General features: G+C 33.9%; 1 protein-coding gene across 3 annotated transcripts in view; it reads right to left on the bottom strand.

Annotated features, from left to right (window-relative positions):
* The window catches only part of LOC109336270 (MATH domain-containing protein At5g43560-like), a 17,785-nt gene extending 7,753 nt beyond the window's left edge, over nucleotides 1-10,032 (bottom strand). The window contains exons 1-8 of one of the 3 annotated variants that reach the window (XM_019572771.1): nucleotides 9,924-10,032; nucleotides 9,146-9,324; nucleotides 8,585-8,696; nucleotides 7,445-7,533; nucleotides 7,268-7,336; nucleotides 7,046-7,178; nucleotides 4,548-4,706; nucleotides 3,655-3,842 (exon numbers count right to left, since the gene is read on the bottom strand). In XM_019572771.1, coding sequence (XP_019428316.1) covers nucleotides 3,655-3,842; nucleotides 4,548-4,706; nucleotides 7,046-7,178; nucleotides 7,268-7,336; nucleotides 7,445-7,533; nucleotides 8,585-8,696; nucleotides 9,146-9,323 — 928 coding nt within the window. In that variant the 5' untranslated portion in view covers nucleotide 9,324; nucleotides 9,924-10,032. Of the gene's footprint in view, nucleotides 1-3,654; nucleotides 3,843-4,547; nucleotides 4,707-7,045; nucleotides 7,179-7,267; nucleotides 7,337-7,444; nucleotides 7,534-8,584; nucleotides 8,697-9,145; nucleotides 9,751-9,923 lie in introns of those variants that run through there. The other 2 variants (XM_019572770.1, XM_019572772.1) reach the window with 2 other exon arrangements.

Genomic DNA, 11,213 nt, shown 5'->3' with positions numbered 1-11,213 from the left:
AAGTGGAATTTGCTGTGCAGGATTGGGTTTACCTCAAGTTGCAGCCTTATAAACTAAAATCCTTGGCTAGGAGGACCTGTGCTAAGCTAGCCCCTAAGTACTATGGACCCTATGAGGTAATAGACAAGGTAGGGACAGTGGCATACAAACTAGCCTTACCAGCTCATGCCAAAATCCATCCTGTGTTTCATGTGTCCCTCCTAAAAAGGGCACTTAAGCCCCATCAGGTGCCTCAACCGTTGCCACCTATGCTGAATGAGGAATTGGAATTAGTAGTCATTCCAGAAACCATCACCAACAGCAGAGAAGACAACCAAGGCAACTTAGAAGTGTTAGTAAAATGGAAGGATCTCCCTGATCATGACTCTACTTGGGAAGCAGCAGAGGTCATCCAAGAGAGGTTTCCAGATTTTCAACTTGAGGACAAGTTGATTCTTTTAGGGGAGGGTATTGATAGGTTAAGTAGACAAAGACCTATTGTAAAAAATGTATATAAAAGAGGGAAAAGAGGGGTGTGGCTAAGGGATAGCAATGTTACAGCTATGCCCTTAGGTAGTTAGAGGGTTAGTTGGGAAGTTTGCCTATAAAGCAGACTGAATTTGGGAGGGAAAGTTAGTTAGGAGTTGAGTAAACTGATTGAGGAATCAGTTGGGGCAAGATTCGTGGGAATCTTGCATTTCTTGTAAACATCTTCTTCTTTCATACTAAATCTAATAAAGCAAGTTAGAACCCTGGCAGAATCATTGATTCTGGGTGGGGGCATTTCTTTTCTACACACATTTCTATTACATTTCTTTCCACTAAGATACCAGTGCTATCACTTGGCGAATTGCATTTTAATCTGACAGATTATAAAAAATCCATTTTCTTAACAAGAGAACTAGACAGTATCATATGTTAAGCCAACACTTGAATATCTAAAGATCCCTTGATAACAAAATTTCAATGTGTGCCAGCCAGACCTGTTTTTTCTTTGACTTCTTTTCCCTGTCATTGACCCTACGTTTTGCTCTCTTCTCGCTTTCAGCTTGCGATGCAGCCTCCTCTTCACGGATGAGCTCCTCTTGTCTCTTTAGAGCAACAGCTTCCCGGTAGGCAACCTCAATTTTATTGCTGCATCCATGAAAGTAAATAGTTGGGAATTAGGATATCTTGGCAGATGCATATTTAATACAACATCTAAAAAGTGCCAACAAAAGAATAAGTGGTACATGTGTAGTAAAACAAAATTTATGCACCTCTTCAACTTCCAGAAAGGTTATATATATGGCCCCTGCCATTTGGAACTTCTCAATCTTTCCATATTACAAATACTTTCCCATTCTCTGTTGTGATAGCAATATTTAAAACTACAGGAATTGCAAGCTCATTGATACAAGGAGAACACGACTTCTGGATAGGGTAGTATTCCGCCTTGGCAAGAAGGCACTTGAAGGAACTCAACTAAGACTAAATTATGCAACATATTCAGCTGCACCCTCTATTAGAGACAATCCTAGAACTTTGGTCAAAACATGGGTGGATACACGCTCAGTTGATGCAACACCCTGTTAATAGCAGGAATTGCAAAAGAAATTTTTTAATTATGTTCTTTTGAACACAAATCAAGGTATTCAAAACACACAAAGTTAGGTTCACATGATTTGCCTATAGTTATATTTGTGGGGCATGTTTAAGGCCAGTTGCATAATTTCAAGAATTACGTAACTTTGAACATAAATTAAGTTAATCAAAAAAAAACAAGAACATATTAACAAGCATCAATTTAAGAAATTTGGAAAAGTAATGATAGAAATCATGATCGCTGAGAAAATATGAGAAAGAGCAAGAAACTGATGGAAAATGCTGAAAGGAGGGAGAGAACCTTAGATGAACATAATTATCATTAATTGAACCTGAGGAATAGAACTGTCTAGAGTATATAGAATATCTACAAGCAATATGATAGAATATAATGACGGAGTTTCAGTTTGCACAAACTAATTGTACACACTAAGTAACTTGGCATCATAACATACTTTAATGATATAGAACTAATTGTAATACTATTGTGCGTAATACCTGAATACATGGACAAGGACAAATATTTCCAAAGTCCTACGACCCAATTCTGTGAGGCGCATTTCATCATGCTGCATAGAGTCGTTATCAAAGTCCTCCCCAGAGTTTCCGTCCTGCAAAAATAGTTCAAAAAGATCTATTAGCAACCAAAAGGATACCAAAACTAAAAGACAAAAGATGTCATGTGCCCATACCCTTATCTGCACTTCAAATAATAATCTCCCAGGTTATTGAAGATAACATTCTTGAGCTGTAATATATGCTCAGTACTCCAACTAGTCTAAACTTGTATATTTTTAGACTTTTTATTTAATACTAAATCATATACGACATAAATATCATTTAAATAATACATCTACAGAAATATCATAGTAAAAGCAATGTGAACTTCTAAATTCAAATTCCTGAGGAAATATGTGTTAGTTGTTTGGAAAGTAATATAATCTCCACCAACAACATCAAGCATATTCAAAACTATAAATAAACTAAATTTCACATTAGGACCAATATTAGAGGGATTGGGAATCAGTTCCTAAAGCCAAATTTGATTTTATAATTAAAAGTAAGGAAAATGTTTCTTTTCAGGCTGCCATTGTGCTTGCACTCAATTAAGAAGCATTCCATGCGTTCAACTATGAGCAGCCTAGCTCCCATGTTAGACATGGGTTTTAAGAGTCACCAACATAAATGTCCCTATTAATTTTGAATACTTGCAAAATTATATTTACATCTTTTGAAATCCATTTAAACTATAAAGTAATTTCAAACCAATTCACATAAAATGTTCCATAGTAATTCACAGGCACTGCAGCCTCTCCACTTAACCGTTGCAGAATACCTTGTTTTGCAAAGCCATTTTTGGTTTTCCCATTCCTTTTTCGGGGTGCTTTTTGTGGTAATACTTTCATCCTCGTCTTCACATAAGATCGTTTGTGGTAATATTTTTCACTTGTGGTTCTGATATAATTGTCCCAATTACATTGTCATCTGTCACAGTATTTATTATATAATTTTAGATAGAAAAATGCCAGGGGTATGCATTGTTTCATTTAAATATTCTGTGTTATTATCTTGGTTGCTCGTGGTTAATTGCACAAGAAAAACTACATGTCTTAGTTTCAATGAAAAATTCTCATGTCATGTTTATTTTGAATTTCAATCCCATTCGTTTCCAGCCCCAAATCCCAGTAGTCATGACTTACATTTGACTATTGAGTTTTAAGCATTTATGTTTATGAGATTATGTAGTATCAATTGTTTGCACTGTATCCACTATCTCCGGTATAGCGACCGTTCCTTGATCTTCTATACCGCTAAGAATCTGTATGGAGCTTTTGAGGTTGACTGGTCCACACCACAATCTGGGACTGACTACTATGCTATCAACATATAATTCATCATTTACTTCTGCAAACATAATATTACATCTTACCTTCGTACGATTTTGAGGACCCTTCTCATCTTTTGGAGGCAGTGGTTCTGTAGCAGCCCTTTCAAGTAGCAGTGAAACATCATCCACCAGTACAAACATATTGTTCTCGACATGAACAATTGGTGCTGGCATTTCTTCAGCGCCCAACAAATTTACCCTACCTTTCTTGCCCTTAGTCTGGCCCTCAAGAGCCTTCAATCCACTATACAAGGAGTCCATAACCAAAGTAGAAGTGACTTCTTTCTCTATAAAGAAGTGTTTAACAATTACTTTCAAAATTACATCAGTCTTCTCCCTAGACATGTGGCGTCTAGAATTCTGGTCAATTCCCCCCCAGAAAGCAAAGAAGCTGCACATATTGTGAATTACGATTTGATCAGCATCAGCCAACAAATTGGACACCAAAACTTGAAGGTCTTAAATAAGTGGCAACAAATGCTGATATATTATATTAAGAGAAGAAACAGTTTACATTCAAATAAAATGACAATATCAAACCGGATTAAATTTCTAATAGGACGTGATATAGATTAGATACATATGCATAAAAAGGCACAGACTCCATGAAGCTGGCTATAATACATCAAACCACGGTCACTGATTAGATTTGACTATGGCGATCATCCCTCTTCTGTATCTTTTATTTCCTTCTCAATATGCTTAACATTTTTTTACTTTTCTGGGGTGAAGGGGAATTAGTGGCACTCAAATAAAGATTATCCAGTCCAACTGTTGAAGTATTACTAACTGAGAGTAAAATAAGGACGGCTCAATGCACGAGGCTCCCACCTAGTGGGGTCTATGGAGGGTAGATGTATGCAGCCTTACCCTCACAAGCAAAGGTTTTGTTTCAAGGATTTGAACTCATGACCTCCATTCCATGGTCACAAGGCAAGCAACCTTACCAATGAGCCGAGGAAAAAATAATTTAGTGATCCTGACTTTTATTAGGTGACATTTTGGAGCAAGATAAGAATTACAGCATACAACACATGACAAAATAGATTGGACATATACGTCAGGAATGACACTTGTAAAGGAGAGCACAAAGTACCTTGACCACCTAGCTTTATCCTCTATCAACTTCCTGAGTTTGCTTCTTCTTTCCTCCACAAAACGCCGACAAATTTGTTCTACATTTGTCAAATATACCCTAACAAGTTCTCTCCTATACTGACGATCAAGGCAACGAAAGGGCCTATCTGATTTCTCCCTACACATCAGAGACAAAGGAACAATATCACATATCTGAACCACAAAAGCAAACTAAGTACCAAGACTATCCTGTGATAGCCAGACAAGTTTCATAAGAGAAAAAGTAAGAACAAAGCTCAAATTATTGGAGAAATACAAGACAAGATAACCGTAGAACATAACAGGCAAGCAACGAAAACGAGTCGATGAATTTTTTACTTCTGTTCACTGCATTCTATCAGGTCATGCAGGCCAATGCATACCGGACTACCAGTTCATTCTCAGACAAAATACAATGTAGAAACTCTTTTTCTATGTGCTCAATTGGATGAGCATAATTCAGGAAAAGAGTTTCCACAAGGGGGGGGGGACTTTGGAGAAAGATGTTCTCGTATTTTTAGGAAACCTGGGAGATAACTTCTTCAAATATCTCTTTCTACCAAAAATATTCATGCAGGTGAACTTCTATTTTATTAAATTTAAAAACACCCAAATGCATAGTATACACATGAATATTTACCAATACATATTCATAGACATGAACTTCTATTTTATTAAGTATAAAATCATCCTAATGCATGTTATTAAATGTAAAATCATCCTAATGCATATCTTACACATGAATATTTACAGAAAATATCCATACAGGTGAACTTCTATTTAATTAAATTGTAAAATTACAAATGCATGCCATACACATGAATATTTACAATATATACTCATACACATAAACTTCTCTTTTATTAAATATAAAATCGTCCAAATGCATACCACACAAATAAATATTTACTGAAAACATCCATACAAATTAACTTCAATTTTATTAAATCTAAATTCCAAAATCACACACATGGACATTGACCCATATATGTTCATACACATAAACTTCTATTTTGTTAAATATAAAATCACACACATGCATACCCTACACGTGAATATTTACCAGTAAAAACATTTAAATTTCGTACATGCATCGTGAGCTTCAGAATTTTGGGTTGATATCTTTATATTTCCACATTTTCATATTTATACACAATCAAATATTAAACCCACTACTAACTGACCATTATCATTATACATTATCAAATTTATTAACCTATTTTTTTCATCTTTCATTATATTCTACAGCATCTACAATTTATCTAAAGTTATATTATTATTTCTTCTTTCTCACATTGCAAAAAGTAATGCAGGCCAAAAAGAAATCAGCATAGAGCTTTAATTGTTCTAAGCTGAATACCAAGTCATATTTGACAATATATCCAACATATCCAATTGACACAAATATAGAAAAATAAACATTTTAAACCAAAGAAAACCATAGACATGATGCCATGAAGCATTCTACAAAAAACAATGGAAGTGAGTGCAATGAGATAATTAACCACACTTTAAAAATTAGAGGATCCAAATCTAAGTGTGAATTGTCTAAGACAGCTCTAGAGAACAAAACTTGCAATACAATGCTCTAGGACTGGTACGTTAATGGGTCAGAATGTGACAGCTACTTATTATTAATTGTCGAAGAAACCGATCTGAATTCTGGACCACTAGAAATCAAAATTGTCAAAATTCTGAAATAAACTATCCAATTATATAGCTATTAAGCATAAGTGTTCACTTAGTGGACAAGATGAGAAGCAAACAAGAAAACTTGGATTCCCCATGATTCAACCCATTTGAACAAAGAACAAAATTTTGCATGGGCATAGACATTCTATTTAGAAAAGAGAGAATGGTGAAGAAAGAGAACAAATCTGATCAATGTAGATTGAGACCTCAAGGGCATTAGAACAAGTTATTTATATGTGCACTCATGAGGCTTGTGGCACAAACTTTTTGGATAAAAATGACAAAGAACAATAACAATGTCAGTTAAAAACTTTGGACAAACAGCATAATGGAAGACAGAGATGAAATGCAACTTATAACCTCGGCAATAAATGCTACAGCATAGTTACCTGGTATGTGATTCACTTGGGTATGTGGTTATTCACTTTTTACATTGATTTTATGAGACCTTTTCTCTGACGAACCGATATGTGGTACACGGTATGGTTAATTCGATACGTGGTACATAGGGTAAATGAGAGAATTATGTAACTATGTGCTATAATAATTGCATGAACTTGTTTAGACTACACTTCAAAAGGTTAGAATATAGCATCATAGGATCATCATTTCTTGCAAGCTTTCAATCTACATAAAAGATATTGAGAAGGACTAACTACTCTGACTAGTACAATTACATATTCATATGTTCTCCTTCTAGATAAGAAAAACAAATAACCTTACTACCACAGCTTTACAAGATAACATGTAAACAATTCTAATTAACATAAATTAAGCATAGAATACCTAATGACTTGAACTTGAGCTTTTATTATCAGATTGTCAGAAGTGTCAACAAATCCGTCATACACCTTTGACAGCTCCATGAACTTTTTCCATCCCCAGTCATGCTCCTTCTTCCAAAATCGATGCAATGTATCTGGAAAACTCAAGTACAAGTATCTCAGTAACAGAGACACGATTTTGTTAACTCCAAGTTAAGCCGGTGATGATTATTAGCCAACATACCAGAATGTTTTGATTTTTTTGGGTCTTTATTGGCTATAGCTATCGTAAATTGTGCAAAATGACTCCATCCTGTATCACCACAAAAAAAAGGGAAAATGAGCCAAATACTACGAGACCATTTATAGCAAGTAAAACTAACAATCATTAATACGATTTAAGAAACATCAAGAATTGAACCTGGAAGAAATTTGTCATGATTAGCCACACACAGAAACAGAGAAAGATGATTGCAAACATCACAGCCTTGTGGATAAATTAAAATATACCTGCACACCCCAAAGAATGATTATGTTAAAAAAAAGCTAATATTTTCCACAATGACAAGTATCAAGTCGTGTGAACTATCTTATGACCCGAATTTTATGAACACTTTTTCTTGGTCCCTACAAAGGGAAGACCTTGACAAGTTGGATGAAAGTAAACAAGTATCTTCTTGTAGAATGACAAATTAGCATATAAATGGTCACAAATTCCACGTGCATTTCTGAAAATAGCAGATTATATTGGGAGGACGGAGGACTTCTTGACCAATTCCAAGGTGTTTAAGTGCAATCTTTTCTTCAAATTTCTAACTCATTTGTCAATGGAGCTACTTGCCATTTTGACAAAAAAAATTGGAAGTCAAAGCCACACCAAAGGTCTAGTCTTTCACATTAAATGTGTCTGGTGTTATGCTCTTCGCCTGCTGCTTGTGTCAAATGACACGTCTATTTATGGGAAATATAAAACATGCTAAGTTCTTGGGACAATTTTTGGTTACTAAATATGGTGATTTTGGTCAATGTTTTGCTCCACCTATCTCTATTCTATTACTTTTTTTTTCCATTTTCCTATGAAGGATCTCTATCATCCAAACTCCTCACACTTCTCTCTTAGTCATTTCGTCGTTTATAAAGCATTATATTCTCCCTACTAACTTGAGATGTGAGCCTTGGCGTAACGCTAAGGTTGCTTGCCTTGTGACCTGGATTTCATGGGTTCAAATCCTGGAAATAACCTTTTTGCTTGTGAGGGTAAGGCTGCATACATCTACATAGTCAAACCCCACTATGTGGAAGCCTCGTGCATTGGTCTGCCCTTGTTTTTAACTTGAGACATGTTAAAGATAAACTACAATAGTGAACCAATTTTTTGTCAAGATTGAAGATAAAATCATGGTGACAATTGACTCAAGGTTAGACAACCATAACAACAAGTACCTGTATGCATATAGGTTTAAAGGTGTATGACAAAATGGCGAGAAATAGCAAGGATAGTTAAGGTATAAAGCACACCAAAAGCCATGCAAGTCCAATAAGTTTATCTAGCACCTCATACCATTTGTAGCCGCCAATCTCAAATGCATTACTGCGAAGTTCCCTTTTGGAAATCTGAGAAAACTTTTCTATCTTCCATGTATGTTTTCCATATAATTCAGAAGGTTTCAGCCCTGTAAAGAGGAAAACAAATAAGATTTTTTCTTCATGGAAAAATAAACCTTTGACAACTAACAAATAGCAATGGACCCACCATGCCAGATTCAAGAAATATCAAAAGCTAGACTAAAACATCAATCATCCAAAAGAGACATAAGGCTATTGTCCAGGCATGGGAGACAAGGTCGGACTGAATTCCCCCACTTCTGCCTAAAAATTTGTTTATATGGCAGTTGGCACATCAGCTTAACCTATGTTATTATGACTTGTTTTTATGGAAGTTGGCACAGAAGCCAAACCTATGTTATTGTAACTTGTTTTCTTCCAGTACGATAATCTATATCCCTTTAAAACTTACGAAGAGGCCATTGAAACTGCTAACAGCATATCCAAGTGATGATACAGACATACAACATAATAAATAAATTTAATATATATAGGGAAAACAGAATAAGAAATTTACCACAATCCTCTTCGTCGTCAGTGTCCCAATAAGGGGGTGAAGTAGACGTGATTCCATTTTCCACTTGCTCAGACGATCGCCACTCTGCCAATGCTTCCCCGGAATGATAATGCTGACCACTTGAAATTCCTTCTACAGACTTTCCCAGCACAGACTCCTCACTCACAATCCCAGCCATTCTGCGATCGAGAAATATTTACTAGTACTCCTCCTATAACCCACACTGGATAAGAATCACACAAAGAAATCCAAAATCAGCCCTTAAACCCCAAACATTGCATCACAATTCAGAAGACAATACATCATTATATAGAAAAGAATTCAAATGTCAAAATGGATAATCTACCAATAGGGAACCTAAGAAAACAAAACCCAATTAATTAACCTAATAGAACTTAATCCAAAAACCCAAACATGAATAAAAACCCTAAACATAAATTAATGGGAAAAATCAATCAAACCAATTGAGACGAGCAGGACTGCATAATCAAGAAACCAATCACAACATGATTATAAAATCAGCTCTATTAGGTCAAAGTGCAAGAAACCGATAAACCGTAAAAATCAAAGCCGAATAGAAAAATAAAATCCTAGATAATAATTAAAGAAAAAACAATGATCAAAATAAATAAAAATAATAATTAAAAAGAGGAGCCAAAAAAATTGGAAAAAAAATAAAATGAAGAGAAAATAATGGAAATGGAAAAGGCGATGAATAACATGATGAATTGGGAGAAAAAGATTCTTGGAGGTTTAGGAAAAAGGCAGAATGAGAAACCTGAGTTGAGATTTGAGATAGAATGAAAGAGAAGAAACAGGTTCAGCAGCTACAACAGAGAAAGAGCAAAGGTATAACCCAAAAAATAATGAAAACAATTATATTTTTATTTTCTTTTATGTAATAGTGTCCTTTCTTTTTAGTTTATTCAATTATTTCATTTATTTAATAATAACAAAATGTTGGTGGATTGCTATACTAATAAATCTCACAATGATAAAAATGTCAATGATTCAATTCTTCAAAAGAGCAGAATAAACAATTATATATCTGAAAAAGATTAATTTTTTACCTATTAAATGATGAGATAGTAGTACCAAAAAACTATTTTGACTATTTTGTTTAAATTTAAATAAAAAAATAGAAAAACCTAGCCCGTAGCCACCACAGTAGAAATTCTAATTTCTAGCAGAAATTATTTTTTATCTGAATTATAAATAGTTTGTATATTGTAATAATAATATAATATCTATAATATAAGGCTCTGTTCTAAGATAATATATTAAAATGTGAAAAGAATACATAAGACAAAATATTAATGATTTATTATTTTGAATAAATAACATAACAAACTAATAAAAAAATAGAAATTCAAATATTATTTTATGCATTCATCTATATTATAGCACATAAAAATAGAATCAAATAAAGTTTTGTTTTTTTTTGTATCTAATAAAGTTTTGTTTGGCATCATGCAGAGTGCAAACAAACAAAAGTGAGTGACAAATTTTGAAAACATATTTTTTAACTTTTTTTTGGAGTGAAATATTATTTTTATGAATTCAATACAGATAGGTGTAATCTATACTACTTATAAAGGGAAAACCCAAAATAACCACCCACCATGGTGTAATTTGTGGTTCTCCCTATTTTGCATTCACTATTTTCTAATTTTTACCAAAAAAAACCATATATAACCAATGTTCCTCTCCAACCAATATATGTTCTATATTATATGGTTAACTATTTCTTCTTACATTATAACTATCAGTTTTGAATGTAGAACATGAATGTTCAATTTTCTAAATTCAACATTACACAAATCGAATAAATTCAACTGCAGATTGCAAATATTTAACATAAAATATTATATTTGACATTTATGACATACAAACTATACATTATAAATGATAGGAAAGTGTGTTGGCAGGCACGACAGTGCATGTCAACACGCTAGTATATATAAATCCAAAACTTGAAATAGCTACTACCATGATTCCATTTTCATAATTTGCCTTTAATATTTATTTCTAAAGTAAAGTTATATAATCCTATATAGCTATAATTAAT

The sequence above is a fragment of the Lupinus angustifolius genome, chromosome LG20 (genome assembly GCF_001865875.1).
Source record: "Lupinus angustifolius cultivar Tanjil chromosome LG20, LupAngTanjil_v1.0, whole genome shotgun sequence".
Lineage (NCBI taxonomy): Eukaryota > Viridiplantae > Streptophyta > Magnoliopsida > Fabales > Fabaceae > Lupinus > Lupinus angustifolius.
Note: the sequence above shows the minus strand (reverse complement) of the source record. Positions and strands in the feature narration are given on the sequence as shown.